The sequence below is a fragment of the Pseudonaja textilis genome, chromosome Z, assembly GCF_049901715.1.
Source record: "Pseudonaja textilis isolate UNSWEBS1 chromosome Z, rPseTex1.2, whole genome shotgun sequence".
NCBI classification, from domain to species: domain Eukaryota; kingdom Metazoa; phylum Chordata; class Lepidosauria; order Squamata; family Elapidae; genus Pseudonaja; species Pseudonaja textilis.
The window spans coordinates 103,988,927-104,007,105 of NC_142008.1; the positions used below are offsets into that span (position 1 = coordinate 103,988,927).

The 18,179-nt window shown below is 36.5% G+C and overlaps 1 protein-coding gene across 1 annotated transcript in view; it reads left to right on the forward strand.

Moving 5' to 3' along the window:
* The window catches only part of LOC148124189 (uncharacterized), a 20,284-nt gene continuing 2,105 nt past the window's right edge, over positions 1-18,179 (forward strand). Inside the window, exons 1-11 of the mRNA XM_087916654.1 lie at positions 1-136; positions 393-557; positions 4,745-4,915; positions 7,709-7,864; positions 9,502-9,666; positions 11,093-11,257; positions 12,763-12,930; positions 13,552-13,716; positions 14,684-14,848; positions 15,054-15,218; positions 17,220-17,357. Of these exons, the coding sequence (XP_087772780.1) occupies positions 479-557; positions 4,745-4,915; positions 7,709-7,864; positions 9,502-9,666; positions 11,093-11,257; positions 12,763-12,930; positions 13,552-13,716; positions 14,684-14,848; positions 15,054-15,218; positions 17,220-17,357 (1,537 nt within the window). The 5' untranslated portion in view covers positions 1-136; positions 393-478. The remainder of the gene's footprint in view (positions 137-392; positions 558-4,744; positions 4,916-7,708; positions 7,865-9,501; positions 9,667-11,092; positions 11,258-12,762; positions 12,931-13,551; positions 13,717-14,683; positions 14,849-15,053; positions 15,219-17,219; positions 17,358-18,179) is intronic.

Genomic DNA, 18,179 nt, shown 5'->3' on the forward strand with positions numbered 1-18,179 from the left:
GTCTTCCCATTTGTCTATAATGGCAAGCTGTATTTCAGCTGCACAACAGAGGGACGACGTGATGGGAAACGTTGGTGTGCCACTACTATCAACTATGATCTTGACAAGAAATGGAAGTTCTGTCCAGAGGAATTGGGTAAGAGAGACAAAATAAGGGGAAAAAAGAAACAAAATCTTTTCTCCAAATCGCCTTTAAGGAAATAAGCTATTTTAACACATGATTTAATGCAGGAATTAATGACTCTATATTCAGTGGCCATATTTTGCCACTGAAATATCTGTACATTGGCATTTGATGGCCAAATGCCATCTGAAGGTACAACAGTAACTTTTTCTCTTCTGGAAAGTCCATATATCTTTCTTCATTTGCTTTTTATTTTAATATTTAATAGGAACAGAGCCACAGCAAGACGATCCAACTTGTGTTTTCCCATTCATCTACAAGGGCAAGTTCTACAGTGTATGTACTGATGAGGACATGGATAATGGGAAGCTCTGGTGTTCTACAAGTAGCAACTATGACAAAGATAAGAAATGGCAATATTGTAATGTTACAGGTAAGCAATAAAATGAATGCTTTGTTCTGTGGATTTTCAAGCAGTGGGCCAAGCAGTGGGTCAAGGAATGGAGGCTAGTTTTTAAAAAGTTATCCTACCAAATATATGGAATAGAAACTGCTTGATGGGAACTTTGTGTGTGTGTGTGTGTGTGTGTGAGTATGTATGCATATGGTGTGGTAGTGACGACGTACATTTGTTTCTTATTTATAGTATAGAATCTTCATGACAATTATGAAGTGATAACTATATGTTAAATTTTATAAACTTTGAAATGGAGGAACACAAAAGTTACATTTGAACAAAGAATGCAGTATTTAAGAAAAACTTCTTTAACAAAAAAACTGAAGATCATTTAACTAATACTAAAGTATACAGAATAATCTAGAAGTCAATTGCATAGACCCATGATGGCGAATCTACGGTACGCATGCCGAAGTGGCATGCAGAGACATTTCTCCCGGCACACGAGCCTGGAACAGATCCACTGCACATGCGTGCAGCTGATTGTCGGGTATCTGCCATGCATGCATGAGGGAGACGTGCATGCAGTTAATCAGTTAAGGTTAATCGCACCAAACTTGATTGCAGGAAATACGACTTCAGTAACAGAGTGGTCAATGTCTGGAATACTCTACCTGACTCTGTGGTTTTTTTCCCCCAAATTCCAAAAACGTTAACCTTAGACTGTCTACTATTGACCTCACCCCTTTCCTCTTAGGAAATGCATAAGCACACCAATGTGCCTACCATCCCTGTTCTATTGTTTCTTTTATATATATATTATTTTTCTTATATGTATCCATGTATGCATAACTATGTTTTTACTTATACCTATTATCTTGTAAGCAATTGACAAATACAATAAAATAAAAATTAAAAATAAATAGATGCATGCGCATGTGCAGGGGGCAGGGTGCGCATGGGGCTGTGTCATGTGCAGAGGTGCAGAGGTGCATGGTGTAGGGGTGGTTGCATGCACATAAACAGGGGGCGGAGGGGTCATGTGTGCATTGCATTAAGGAGCACTTCAACACGTGATGATGAAAAGGTTAGCCACCACTGAGATAGACTATGGGGAAAGATATTATTAACTGAAACATAAGACTTGTCAAAATTTGATAGAGTCATAGCTGTGTTACAATGTCTGGAAACTATGTCGTAGGAAATCTGTATGTCTATACAGTATATCCTATTGTTTCTATTAAAGCAAATTGGTCTTTCATCAGAAATTTAGTTTAGTTTAATTTACTTTATTGTCATTGCACCTCATGCAATGAACTTAAATACCATCTTCAGTGTACATTATGACTATGAAAATAAAAACAAACACACATCCTTCACATTCTATACATTGAATTGAAAACCCCTGATATTACATTAATATTGCACTATACAGTAGAATTCAAAAGAGCTACTGCCTTGGGATAGAAGCTGTTTTTCAGTCTATTTGTCCTTGTTTTTATTATTCTGTACCGTCTGCCAGATGGTAATAGTTCAAAAAAAGGGTTCCTAGGATAAGATGGATCTTTGAGAATGTTTTGAACTTTCTTAAGGCAGTGGGAGCTATAAAGCTCTTCCAAAGAGGGGAGAGGGCAATAATCTTCTAGGCAATGACATTAACCCTCTGGAGTGCTTTCCTATCTGCCACTGTGCAATTGGCAAACCATACAGAGGTGCACTAAATTAAAATACTTTTTATGGTGCAGCGGTAGAAGCAGGGGTGGGATTTTACTGGTTCTGTCCACCTCTGTAGAACCGGTAGCTCTGAAGAGCAGCAGACATACATCCGGTTCTATGTCTGCTGCTGTTTTGGCCAACATGCCTGCCTGGGCTCTTACCTGACCTTTATTTCCTGCTTTTTCAACCTCAGCAGCATTGTGTGGTACAGCTGCAGGAAAAAAGGGCTTTTCCAACCTCTGCGTACCCGCGCACAGCACTGCCCAGCTGTCCAGGCAGCAAGCTGATGATGTCATACACGTGTGCGCAGCAAAACGTAAAATCACCAAACTGGTAGTTACACTGGTCAGATCCCACCCCTGGGTAGAAGGTCACCAGCAGTTTTTCATTCAGTTGTTGTTTTCTGGGAAGTCTCAGATAGTGTAATCTTTTTAAATAAAATGTATCTAGAAGGAAATTGCAGAATATAGATCCTGATTGTTTTCTAATAGTATTATTCTGAGGATATAAGCAGATAAATATTTTTCCACTCTGTGTTTGTTGCGCATGTATTTATGACTAAACATTTCACATCATTTTATTTATTTATTTTTTATTTGTCAATTGCTTACAAGATAATAGGTATAAGTAAAAACATAGTTATGAATACATGGATACATATAAGAAAAATAAAAAAATAAAAGAAACAATAGGACAGGGACGGTAGGCACGTTGGTGCACTTATGCATGCCCCCTACAGACCTCTTAGGAAAGGGGAGAGGTCAATAGAAAGTCTAAGGTTAAAGGTTTTGGGGTTTGCAGAAAGTCAGGTAGAGGATTCCAGACATTGACCACTCTGTTGCTGAAGTCGTATTTCCTGCAATCAAGTTTGGTGCGATTAACCTTGAGTTTGTATCTATTGTTTGCTCTTGTGTTGTTATGGTTGAAGCTGAAGTATTCATTGACAGGTAGGACATTGCAATGTATGATTTTATATACTATGCTTAGATTGGACCGAAGGAGGCATAGTTCTAGGTTTTCTAGGTCTAGAATTTTGAGTTTGGTGGGATAAGGTATTCTGCAATGAGTAGAGGAGTGGAAAACTCTTCTTGTGAAATATTTCTGGACTTTCTCAACTGTGTTAATATCAGATATGTAATGTGGGTTCCAGACTGATGAGCTGTATTCGAGTATTGGTCTAGCAAATGTTTTGTATGTTCTAGTTATTAGTGTAATATTACCAGAGAAAAAGCTACATAAGATTAGGTTAACAACTCTTAATGCCTTTTTGGCTATGTAGTTACAGTGGGCTCTAGCACTTAGGTCATTTGAAATGAGTACTCCAAGATCCTTGAAAAAGTTTGGATCATCAACAAGGTCTTGACTATTCAGCCTGTATTTTATTTTCTGATTTTTTTTGCCAATATGTAGGACAGAGCATTTATTTGCTGAGATTCAAAGTTGCCATTTGTTTGACCATTCTGATACATAGTCAAGGTCTTTTTGAAGGGTAGCAGTATTGTCTGTGGTGTTGAATAGCTTTACATCATCAGCGAAGAGAATGCAGTTGCTCTTGATATGATCACAGAGGTCATTTATGTAGAGTATGAAAAGAGTTGATCCTAGAACACTGCCTTGGGGGACACCCCTATTGACAGGTACAGAATTTGATAGGATGCTCCCAATTTTGACCATTTGTTGTCTGTTTGACAGGAATGCTTCTATCCAGTTATGCAGATGTCCAGAGATACCATAAGATTTTAGTTTTAGGAGTAGTTTGTCGTATACCACTGAATCAAAGGCTTTACAGAACTCTATGTAGATTGCATCTATTGCTTTGCCCTGATCAAGTTGCGTAGTCCATATGTTTTTGCAGTCTAAGAGTTGCAGGTTACATGATAGTTTTTTCCTAAAACCAAATTGTTTATTAGAGAGTAGGTTGTTTGTCTCTAAGTGGAGGATGATGGATTGGTTAATAATTGATTCCATGACTTTACGGGTGACTCAGCATAAAGAGATTGGTTTGTAATTTTCAAGTAGGCTGCGATCTCCCTTTTTGAAGATGGGGATGACTGTGGCTTCTGACTATAGTTTTGGAGCTGGTCCTGAAAGATTTTTCAAAGATTATGCTTAGAGGTTCGGCTATGGCAGTGGATAACATTTTTAAGAAGAAGGAATATATTCCATCCAGTCCAATTGATAGAGATGGTTTTAGATTGCGTAGTGCTTTTTCAACATTGTCTTCTGTAAAATCGATATGTATTAGATCATTGTACTTGTTTGTGGTTCAACTAGGAAATACTGGGCATGATCCATTGCTGTTTACAAATACTGAGCCAAAGAATGTGTTAAAGAGGTTGGCTTTAATGGTGTCATCGTTGCAGTCTTTACCATTAGATTCTTTCAGGGGTCGGATGGACCTTGAGCCTTTTAGTTTGTTATTTACAAAATTGTAGAAAGAATCATATGTAGAATCATATGTGAAAGGTATCCAGAACTTTACTTTCATTTTACCTTTTTCTTTTAAGATACAGAACCTGATCTAATAATAGTGAATCCGCTTTGTGTATTCCCATTCATCTACAAAAGCATCTCCTATAATACATGTACAACAGAGGGTATGAGTGATAGGAAGCTGTGGTGTGCCATTACGAGCAACTTTGATTTGGATAATACATGGGTGTACTGCAATATCACAGGTAGGATTAACACAGATTATCACAGGTAGGATTAACACAATTTTTGAAACAGAACTATACAACTTCAGTTATAGGTCCAGGTTCATATATTTTGCCCCTGGACCAGGTTTGTTTGTTTGTTTGAATATTTAATATGGCAGATATGGATTGTATTAAATACAGTGAAAATAAACATATTAATCAGTTGCAGTTTATGTAGTGCTTTAGATAATGGATTATTTAGCTCTCTGTGTGACTCTCTGGCCAAGAGTTGTTCTTATCCCTTTCCCATCTTTTCTTGAGCTTCAGGAAAAAAGCCAAAATAAATAAATTGTTAAAAAAGAAAAGCCAAAATAAACCACAAACACAGCATTTAAACATTTGGTCTTTGCCTGATATGTTGGAAATAATTTTTCCCAAAGTGATTGATGATGAGAAAGAAGATAGTGTGGCCAATATGAGAGTACCTAATTTGGCAGGATTTGAAAAACAAACCATTTCAGGAATGGAGCATTCTGGAGAATTTGGAATATTCTGTTCCTCCTCTGGACTCTGTTCTGAAGAAGCTTCTTGGATGAGAAGCAAAACAAACAAAGAAAGTCCAGGTGCCTTTTTAAAAATCACCTTTGGGACAACCACGACTTCCATGATTGAGAAGATCTCCTTTTGATGTGTTAGGGCTGACCCCAAACTTTTTGGGTGGCCATGAACAACAGTGGATAAGAGTGCAAACTAGATGTGGCTAGTTCTTTCAAGTCTTTCTTTTATAATGGAAAAATTATGAATTTCTTAGCTTTTAAATAGTTGTTTAAAGTCTACTTTAGGACTTTCACTAAAAGTTTTGAATCATATTACCAACAAATGGAAGAAAATGAAGCCATTGGATTTTTAGCACCTAGAGCCAGAACTGGCCTCTAGAGAATCAGGAACAAAGGACCTGAAGCCCACAATTGGCTAAGGGGTGTCATATGTGCAGTCCTCATTTAGGAGTTCCAGGGCAGATATTCTGGGATAGACAGCCCTGTTCTCCAAAGAAGTATGGCTAAAGTTTGTTGCTTACTACTTACTTACTACTATTGAACTTTTATCTTAATACAGCTATTTTATACTTTCATAGAGTTGGCCTCCAAATTGATGCTTTTGGCTGAAACAGATCTACCAAGATTTGGAGAAACCATTGTAATGTTGGGCATTCATATTCTCCATTCAAGACTACTAGGTCCCAGTTTGGGCTTTTATTTACTTTGGGCATTTATCATTTATCATACTGTGCTGTTATCATTGGAGAAAATGAACACAATCAGTATCTGGCAACCAGCAGTAGATTCAAATGCCATACCTGTAGTTGTTTCTATATTCAATATATTGAGCCCAATTAACTTCACAGCAACAAGCAAATAAAAATAGTCAGAGGTGGTATTCAGCAGGTTCTGACCAGTTCTGGAGAACCAGTAGTTGAAATTTTGAGTAGTTCAGAGAACTGGCAAATACCACCTGTGACTGGCCCCATCCCCACCTATCCTCTGCCTCCTGAGTCCCAGCTGATTGGCTGGGTCTTCTTTTGTTGCTCTGCATAGGAGAACAGACCTGGAAAGCAGGTTAGTGGGGTGGGGAGAGAATAGGATTTTGCAGTAACCTTCCCCTGCCATGCCCACCAAGCCAGCCCACAGAACCGGTAGTAAAAATTTTTTTGAATCCCACCACTGAAAATAGTCATTCATTTACGACTGTAAATGAGCCACTATTAAAATAATAAATCAGGATGGTGATTGTGGGTTACCCTATGATTGTGCCTGATATATAAAGAACGTATAAAGAATGGTTGCTGGAAGTGGGTATATCTAGTTTGATGAAAAGAAGGACTAGGGGTGACATGATAGCAGTGTTCCAATATCTAAGGGGTTGTCACAAAGAAGAGGGAGTTGAACTATTTTCCAAAGCACCAGAGGGCAGGACAAGAAGCAATGGGTGGAAACTAATCAAGGCGAGAAGCAACCTACTGTAGAACTAAGGAGAAATTTCCTGACAGTTAGAACAATTAATCAATGGAACAACTTCTCTCCAGAAGTTATAAATGCTCCATCATCTCTTTTTAAGAAGAGACTGGATAATAATTTGTCTGAATTGGTATAAAATTTCCTGCCTAAGCAGGGGGTTGGACTAGAAGACCTCCAAGGTCCCTTCCAACTCTCTATTCAGTTCAGTTCTGTTCTGTTCTGTTCTGTTCCCTTCCATTCCCTTCCCTTCCATTCCATAACTTTTTTTACAGTGTTCATTAAATGTGGCAGTCCTAAATTGCATGTCACCCTTGTTAAGTGAACCTACTGTTTGCTATGGAATGTTTTTTACTGGAAATTGGAACTAAATAGCAAAATCCAGCAAAAACATTGTAAATCATGGCTACATGACTGTGGGATGCCGCAAATGGCCATGAGTGCAGGCTGGTTGCTAAGTGTCCAAAATGCAGTCATGTGACCGTGGAGGGGGGGCATAAGTAGCTTTTTTGGTGTCCATTTTAACTTTGAACGGTTGCTAAGTGAACAGGCCATAAATGAAGGACTACCTACTGCATATACAGTACATTAACTGATTCCTCTTACTATATGTGAATAGTTGCTTTGCTTTCTTATTTAAAGTTTACTTTCACAATGTATCAAAAAAAATTTCTAATGCACCTCATGCATGAGATTTGAATCTATAAACTAACTATATTTTGGTTCTACAATGTAAATCATTTTTTTTAAAAAAAAACCCACATCAGTGGAATTGAATGACCTGCGGTTTTACGAATTTTATCTCATATATTCTGTTCAGATGCTGATCCCAAAGAAATGTGCGCCTTTCCTTTTTTGTACAACCAAAATTTCTACTTCACGTGCACAACAGATGGGATGTTTGGCAAGACACCTTGGTGCTCCCTCACTCAAAACTATAATTCAGACCTGCAATGGACTTACTGTGAGCCTTCAGGTAGGAAGAATAGCAATACTACCTAGACTTATATACTGCTTCACAGTGCTTTACTGGGCTCTCTAAGCAGTTTACAGAGTCGGCATATTGCCCCCCAACAGTCTGGTCTTCATTTTACTGATCTCAGAAGGATGGAAAGCTGAGTCAATCTTAAGTTGATGAGAATCAAATGGTGCAGAAATAGAAGCAAAAGCTTTTTTTGTGTATGGAATTTCATAAGGATAAAATGAAACACTGATGATAGCATTTGCCTATGTTGAAATATTAAGATGCCCCAGTTTTATAGCAAACCATATCCAATTTTAAATTAAAATAGTCATTCACAACAATATCAAGCACCCAAGTACATCCTTAAATGTAAACTTTCTCTCCAATTACGCGCTGGACACAAATTACAAAAATAGTCTGTACATACATGCCATTTTTCTATTAAAATCAGATACTTCCTTTACAGTGTCTTTCTGAGGGACTTCCAAAATCTTATGAGACAACTCAAATTTTACAAACTGAGGAGCTATTTTCTGTCTGGAGAATTTGTAGCACAGAATGAAAGTTCTGTTTTAGTAAATGTTTTCTAGGGGAAAGAGATATTTTTAAAAACCTTTAAGTGTGGGGCTTTGTTTTCTTCACAACTCAAAGTATATTCCTCAAGAAATGAAGAACATGAATAATGAAATACTCAGAAATATTCAAGGAAATGACTCTAATCATTTCTGTGTTGCCCAAAAAGGAACTAATACATGAAATATGAAGTGGCATTTTATGTTCCTAGTTCCATTATTTCAGGGCATCAACATTTTTATAATGAGGAGGGATGAAAACACATGAGTGATGTCACTGTCATGTCAGTGCATTGCATGCTTACATCAGATATTGTGATAATAGTACATCAACATGGCACTCTATATGATTTTCACATTTCTCATGTGTAGTCATTTTTACAACTTTGTGGTTTGTTATGGAAACAGTTGTGTCAGAATATTGTGTTTTACAGTGATTTATCATTTCTTGTTTCATCGAAAGTGAATTAAATTATATAAAACTGAGCAAATATCAGGCAAAAAGCTGAAATAATTTTTATATTAAACAAGGCTATAGGTATTGGAGAGAAAGAAGCACATAGTAGAAGTCACTGCATCTTGTTTATGCATGCATGTCATGATATATTTATTGAGTGTGTGGGATAAATTGAGATTCTGTATATTGCTCAGAAATGTGCAGTCCTCTCTGAGGTTGGTTGTTTTCTTGCAGACTTTTAATTACCAAACTAGGTAAAATCATCACTGCTAGCAGCAACCAAGTTCAGAGGGCACCAAGGACTCCACAATTCAGCCTTGAGCTACCAATATTATCTTCTATAGTTCTAACTAATTCTTACTCCCATCTATATATACAGTAAAGGACCTCTAGAAAGAGGATACAAACTTCCATCCAAACTTTTCAAGAAAACAAAAGAAGTCCAAATGGGGTACCTGCATGTGATCTCTCTTAATAAATCCACTGCATGAATGGAATGACTACGTGCTTTAGTGTACATTCTTCTATCTTCAGATGATTGAATTCTTGGGTCAGCAGTTACTTTGTTGTAAGGATAATTCTGATTAATTTTCTTCTTCTTTTGTATTCTTAAATATCAGGGCCTGATGAGATCATGGAAAGTCCACCATGCATTTTCCCATTCATCTATCAGGGAAAGCTTTACAGAAATTGTACTGCAGATGGGAGAAGAGATGGGAAATTCTGGTGTGCAACAACACAGAATTATGATGTTGATAGGAAACTGAAGCTCTGCCAAGATTTAGGTAAAAAAGTTAAATGCTACAAGAAGAAAATAGAAGGTCATAATAAAATATATGAGGGAATACGTTTGAATTGAATGACCAAGGGATAGTTGAAGCATGGTTTTGAACATTCTATATGTAAACTAGAAAATGGAATGATGTCTTTGATGCTGCTCCTGTCTATCAAGAGATAATTATCCATCATTAGTGTCTTTCTATAGCTTCTATAAGAACTCCTAAGGATCTGAAGCTCATTGTAATAAAGGCTTGCTCATTTTCAACTATCCCTCAGTAGATGTCCATAGGAATGTGGCAGGAGAGAAGGAGAGCAAGAAAGAGTCAAAGATGTAACTTTGAGTGTGTATGGTTTGGTTGAATTTTACATGTGGCAAGATACCTACATACTGTACATAGAACACATTGTCAACCAAACAGAATGGAAATGTCAGTGAACCCCAAAGGTAGGCATAATGTCAAATACAAAATACAAATACAATACAAAATGTCCCTGTTACTCCATCAGAATGTCACCTTGAACCAAGGATGGGGAACTAATTTTAACACCACCAACAAATTATAGAATAATATCTGTCTATCAATATCTGATTCTATTAAGGATAAAAATGAGTAACATAGTGCCTCCTATAATCAGTGTAACTGAAAACATCCCACAGGATATATACTGGATAAAAATAGAGAAATCTCTCCTTCAAGGAGGGGTTGATGAGGTCAGTTATAACTCCATAGATAGAAGCATGACACAATGTAATATATGTGTCTTTCTGCTCTGAGAGTTTAAGAAAAGATGGACTCAAAAAATGATATGAAATTGAATACATAAGATGAATATGTAACTGAGATTATGTCTGTATGGAGATGCTGTTCTCAAAAAATGATGCTTTAAAACCCAAATAAAACTTTTACAAAAAAAGAAAAGAAAAAAATGGCATCTAATATAACATTTTGATAATATGTAAGGTGGCATCGCTAAGAATGAATAACAGATATGTTCCCGGAACACCTACAGAACAAAGTATTCAAATTTTGTTCCACATAATTTCTATTCATCAAATGATTGAATAAATGTATTTCTTCTTGTTGTTTTCCCCCTTTTGGATAAATGGAATAATAAAAATGAAAAAAGAATAGCCAGAAGATGGATGGATGGAAGGATGTGATCCACAAAGGACATCTTTTCTAGGTTCCTTCCAGTCCCAGCAACAGCACAATTAATACTTACTTAAGCTATTACTTACTGCGCTTGAGGTAGAAATAAAGGAGAAAAATGAATGCTTGAAAGCGTGTGAGCAGACTATTTCAATTATAGAGATTTACTTTTGTTTTATTTATGACTTTTTATGAAATCTAAATTGGCATTCATTATTGATAAGAATGGATCACATATCCTTGTATTCACTTGGTTTTTTTATTTTTGTTTAAAATCCAGGGCCAGATACAACGATACAAAGCCCATCATGTGTATTTCCATTCATCTTCAAGGAAAAGGTCTACAGTACATGCACTAATGAAGGCATGAGTAATGGGAAATTCTGGTGTTCTACCACCAACAATTATGATGTGGATAAAAAATGGGTATATTGTAATGACACAGGTAGGAAAAGAACATCAAATGACTTCATAAGATGTTCAAATACAATGTAAAGATTGGAGAATGAATAAATAAGATTAGTTTTTATACAGTAATTGTCAAGGAGAATAAAAGGAGCTGTGAAGAAGGTCAGATATAGAAGGAGAGTGAAGCATCTGTAGGAAGCAAAAAAAAAACCAGACAGTATGTCCAATGCCTGTGTGCATGTAAATCATCCCCAGAACTTTGACTGACTGAATATTTCCATCATCTTGAGTCCCCTATGCATACTCAAAAAAGAGTACGGTTCTTTTCTCATGCAGACTTCCCAAAATTTTTGTGCTATGCTTCTATGGGGTAAGAAAGAACAAATAGATAATTTTATGTGTGTGCACTTACATGCCAGATACTGTATATCAACCTGGTATATATTTAAATATGCATTTTAGAACAGGTGTTTTTACCTCAAAATACAATTGATATGATTTTTCTTTCAAATATGCATTTTCAAAGAAGATTTTAATTTTTTTAAACTAAAAATATGTAGGAATATTCAGTAAATGCAAAGAAAAGTCAGCATTAATTTTTATGTTAATTTAGGAATGTTACATACTAATTTGCTTGGCTTTCTTGTGTGACAGAGATATTAACATCAGAAATGCACTACTGCTTGCAATCCTTCACCCTTGGAAAACACATCATTTCCTAATGTGATTATACATTATATATAGCTATATTACCATCTGAACAGGAGTGTATAAAATGTGGCAGCATCCATTTTATGATTGTATTTTGATATGGAAGGTTCTCATGGAAAGACTGAGTATCTTAAATTGCAAATACTTAAAGTATTACAAATATATTTGTAGCCCCTTCAGATAATAGAGTTTGTACTTTGGGGTGTATTCTTAACAAGCTGTACAAGTGTGGGTCTTGAACTGATGGAATTTGCATGACCATGCTCTAGGGATTGTGGTAAAGCATTGTTGCGTAAAGTAACTATAATTAAGACACTAAAAAAGAGAAGAACTTCTATTTCTGAAAATAAGCAAAGAAAATAAGCGAAGTCTATATTTTGGACAGAGAGGACCGCTGGTTTGAAAGAGGGGTTAAAGAGGCCATTTATGTCAAAATTGAGGGGGAGGGATACAATATCATGTATCTCGAATCTACAACACCATTGTTTCAACAGTTCCAAGAAGGTTCCACACCAATTTGCACCACTCAGGTGATCCTGATGACACAAATAAACCTCCAGGTAACCTTAACAACCCACTAAAAGAATGCAAATAACCAGCTGTCTGCAAGGAGTATAAATCCTTCCATTCCCCACCATTCAGTCACAGCTGAAGAAGCTTCTTGGATGAGAAGTGAAATATCTTCAAAGAAAATCCAGAAAGCCCAGTTGCCTCTTGAAAAGAGGCACCTTTGAGACAATCATGACCTGGATGATTGAGAATCTCCACAAACAAGGAAAGAATATACTGGAGAGAGTTTTGCAATAACTATGAATTCGTTTTTATTGTCAGGGCCTGATGAGAATGTGGAAAGTCTACCGTGCGTCTTTCCATTTGTCTTCAAGAACCAGGTTTATACTGGCTGTACCACAAATGGCCGGAGTGATGGAAGATACTGGTGTGCCACCAGCAGTAACTATAATATTGACAAAATGTGGAGGTTCTGTTCAGAGGAATCAGGTGATCTCATGAGAAATGGATTAAATGTCATTCATTGGAAAAAGTGGCTGGATGTGTATATGTCAGGCTTCTCCCTTGCTAGATAGGATTTTGACAAATAAATTCTAATCTCTGATTCCATGGATTCCTTTTAGAAAGTTTCTGGTATTTTGGAAGTATAGGAAATGGAGAAGGAAATGCTAGGGCACTATGCAGGAACTATAATCATATCTGCTTTACATGATAGGGCTTAAGATAGGAGTATGCAACTCGATGCCCTTCAAATATTTTGAATTTCATGTACCATCAATCTCACAGCTTGATTAATAACCAATGGAAAGAGATTGTGAGAATTAGAACCCAAGATATCTGGAGGTGCTAGTTGGCATACACCTGATATGGAAGGAGTCCTGTATAAAATTTATTTTTGTCCATGCATAGTTTATTCTTAACAAACATGATGGCTATCAAAGCAGGTTGCTTTTACAAGAGATGAGGTACATTCCAGTTGGGGGTTGTGTCTACTGCCCTTCAATAAAGGCAGATGTAGAGTCTGCTATCATGTCTTTAGTATAGGGAGCATAATAAAACAAGGATATTTTTTGTGTTTTTCAAATATTTGTATGGATTTTTTTTCATTAGGGCCAGATCCAAATGTTGAAGATCCAACATGTGTCTTCCCATTCATCTACAAAGATAAATTATATACAACATGTACTGCAGATGGCATGAGAAATGGAAGATGCTGGTGTGCAACTACTAGCAACTATGATGTAGATAAGAAATGGACCTACTGTAATATCACAGGTAGGACAGAAGCAGTAGCCGTAGCAAAATACTACTACTGCTAATTGCAACAACAACCAGTTTTCTGGACATAAACTTATAATACTAGTTTATAGGCAACATCAACAATTATAAAATGGAAATATAATAATACTTTTAAACAATTTAAAAATGGTTTCTTAAAACTATCCCTCCGGACAGTAGGTGGCAGTAGGTCTTGGTTTGTTTGTTTTTTGAGACAGTATAGTGTGGTGGTTAAACTGCTAGACTGGAAACAAGGAGATTATATTCTGTCTAGATCATCATCAGTCATGGAACTTTCCTGAGTGATTTTGGATTGTTCATTCTCTTTCGGTTCAACCTATTTCATAGGATTGTTGTGGAGGAAAATAGGCAACGAATGCTTCCTACAGACTTTGAGTTGCTAAGTGAAAGTAGGATATATCTTTATTAAATGCATAAAAATCAAACCACAGCAGATTTTTGGATGGACCTTTATCTGATTTCTTTTACTTTAGAGATCCTTCTTACAGTAGGTAATTAGGATGAAGGTCTGCTTCTCTAATTAGCAAAATATACACAGCATGATTCTAAGGGAGGAATAATTTTTTGAACCTCTTTGCAAGAAAGGCACCCAGGTTGTTTGCTGGTGAGAACTTTCTTTATTGTCTCTTTTTATCTTTTCCAAAATTAATACATTTTTGCTTTGGAGAAGAAAGAAAAGACTAGAGGTACTGCCATTCAAGGATTCTGATCTCTTAGGAAGCACCAATTCCAAAGCGTTAACACTATTGGAAAGCTGAAATCAAAGTATTTCTGGCCTAACAGTTAGCTAAAATTACAGCAAAATTAGGTGTGATTTTTCCTTTAGATTTTGTGTTTTCACTGTTTGATACAGTATTTTATTCTCTGTATGCAACGCTCACAATTTTATGTTATTCCTTCAAATCCAATGAATATTTTTCCATTGTGGTCTTTTAAAATCCAGATCCAGATCCAGAGATAGACGGTCCAATTTGTGTTTTCCCATTCATCTATAATGGCAATTCCTATAGCACATGCATCAGTAATGGCATGAGGGATGGGAAGAAGTGGTGTGCCACTACTAGCAACTATGATGTGGATAAAAAATGGATGTGCTGCAATGACACAGGTACAAAAAGAATAATGGAGGTGTTTTATTTGGCCTAAAAGAAAGAGACATATTTTTGAAAAACCTGAATGACAAAGATTCTAAAGTTAAATAATGGAAGGCACTTTGTTGCAGCTTTCATTTTCATTAGTTCCTACATTTTGCACATCTTTCTCTTGAATTTTGCTTTTTCACCCTTCTTTTACTTCTTTTTTTTTCAATTCAGGGCCAGGCACAACTGAGGAAACTCACAAATGTGTCTTTCCATTCATTTATAATGGTAAGAGCTACAACAGCTGTACAAGAGATGGACGAGAAGATGGAAAACTCTGGTGTGCCATCACTGAGAACTACGATGTAGATAAGAGACTGACTTTTTGTACTATCACAAGTAAGAGAATGAAAAGGGAATGGTGAAGTGAAGCAACCTTTTGCATTGATTGATTTTCACCCGTGAGAATTCTAGTTCATATTCATTCAAAAACACTGAGAATTTGATTTTGGACGAAGTAATTTTGTTTTCATACAGTAATTACATTTCTTGCTTATATCATTTGTGAAGTGATACTTATTTTTTTCTCCTGTTTTCTAAATTCTGTTTTCATTTATTTGGAGATAGCCAGTGCTTGCATGCCCCAAGTTCAGAATGAAAATACAGGAGAAAAAATCACATTATGCCATCTTTACCAAATATTCTTAACTATAATTTGTGAAGTGGGTTTAGTAAAACAATGTATTTTGAGAATATTGCTGTAATATGCTCAATCAACATCTCACCACCGTTTTATAAAAAACATAATGCAAAACTTTTATTTTTGAAATTCTGACATCTCTCAGTGGCAGGAAGGGTGATGAAAAACACATTTCAACCACTACTTTCTAGTATGGCATGAATGAAGAAATAAAGGACCAACCTGTAGTTTGACTGCAACAATTATTTCACATTGATAAGAAGAACTAGGTGAAGTTAGATTGTTAACACACTGAATAATGTTTTAAGTCAAACTCAGTTTCATTGAGGGCCACATCCGGGTTGTGTTTGGCCTTGGGAGGCCAGGGTATGCATGGACAGGGTGGGCATGGCCAGCTCAATGTCACTCATGTCAGAGGTGCCTGTGGTGGCCCCAGCGCACTGCCAATGAAAATGGGCTCCTGAGCTGCATTTTCAGCTGTAAAGCCTCCTGCAACCCTCTGCCAGTGAAAACAGAGCTTGGGAGGGCCAGAATATTCACTGGCAGAGGCACTGCAGGCCAGGCCTTTGTTGTTTCCAGAGCAGCTCTTTGGGCCAGATCTAAGCACCTCACAGGCCAGATTCGAGCCATGGGCCTTGAGTTTGACACCCCTGTTTTAAGTTATTCAAGACCTTCCGTGACCTTTATAAATATCCTGAAATGAAGCCCAGTACCAGCACCATACAGCAGATGATGAGCAGTGAGTCTGAACCTGAAAAAAATACTATGGGTGTAAGGAAACTTTCCCAGGCTAAAACCATCCAGATATAATGATCCACAGTGGGCCAGAACTACTGCCCACTGGGACCATGTTGACTTGGAGTTCTAGGTATGCTATTTCTATTTTGCATAGCTGCATTAGATGTTCCACCATTAGGTGACCACAGGGGCAGAATTCTCCTGGTTTGGACCGATTCAGGCAAACTCCTTGTTCTGAGGATCAGCTGGCTCCAAACCAGTTCACTCTGACAAGCAAGTGGGCCCGCCTGCCCACCCCTGCCCTTTCCTGTGCTTTATGTCTTTTTGTTAGAGCAAGCTGAATCATGCAGCACAGTGGTTTGCTGCGCCTTAGCTGTTTTTTTCAGCTGGAGTTGAAGGTAAGAATTAGCTTTTTAAAATGCGGACTGTGCACACATGCTCACCAAACCGATTGTTATACTGGTTAAATTGCACTCCTGAGTGACCAAAATAAGATTAATCAAGACTAAAAAGTTTGTTATATGAAGCTGTGTTGCTTTTTAGTTCCTCACTTGCCACAAATAACCTCTACAGTTCTGTAAATTAATGCATGAAGTGATATAATCTACACATTTTATGCATTAATATTTAGATAGAAATTTAAGCTATATGTTGCATATACACTTCTTGGATATTCCAGAGCAATTTGTTAAAAACAGAAACACAAAATACATTTCATGTCAAAATAAACATTTCAAAGTCATGGAATAAAATATATATTTAAATTCCTCCATTTGTGTGGTTACATTAGTGGCAAATGATCCTCAATCTGGACTAAAACAGGATTTTCTATAAATAATTCAGAATATTAATCAGTTTTTAAAGCTGCATTTAGGCACAACTCGTGTGATTTATTAAAGTGAAGACTGAATTCAAATAAATACTGATTGCTCCTTTCTCTTTTGTTTTGTTTTTAAATTCAGAAACAGGCTGTGTTTTTCCTTTCACCTATAAAGGAAAATCATATGAAAGCTGTACCACTATGGATCACAATGAAGGAAAAACTTGGTGTGCTACCACTCCGGACTACAAGAGTGGTTTGAAATGGAGATTATGCAATGGTGAGCCAAAGGGCTATGCTAGGAAATTATTTTTATACTGTTCTTGCTATATCCAAGTGTAACTTTCTATAATCAAAAAATAAAACATACTTTTATATATACTTGCTTTTTTAAAAATAAAAATGTTATTTTTTCCCAACAGATTCCACATTACCTAATACCATTCCACCAGTATTTATCTATTTTTATTTTCATTTATACTCACTGCCAATTTTAGCACTTCCCATCATATTTTAAATCTACACTTTCACTTTCCTGCATGTATTCTTCATTTCCTTTTCACACAATCAAATCATTTTCATTATATCTTCCCTTTTCCTTAAATTTTACTTGCAATATATGGTTTTTTTTAAATACAGAAGTTGCATTGCTTTTTATGCAATTAAATGTAAGACATTTCTCCACTTCATTTTTTAGAGTTCAAATGAATACTCCACATTTAGATATTGGTACTCCTCAACCTATGAACCTGAGCTTTCCCATCACAGTGATAAGTCATGACAATTGTATAGAGGGTCACTCACATACACAATCCAATTTTATGACCTCTTTTGCTTTGATCATTAAACAAATGCCATGATTGTTAATCAGATTGTTTGCTATGGATCAATTTTGGTGAAAACCAGAAGTAAATGCCATTTTTTTGCAAAAACATTGTAAAATGTGGTCATGTGACTGCAATATGCTGCAAACATCTGCAAATGTGAAGTGGTGGCCAACCACTTGACATAGGTCACATTACTGCAGTTGGTGGTAGTGGTAATAGCTGTTGGATCTTCATATCTGGGTTGTAAATATCTTTAGGGAGGGCCATTGTAATTT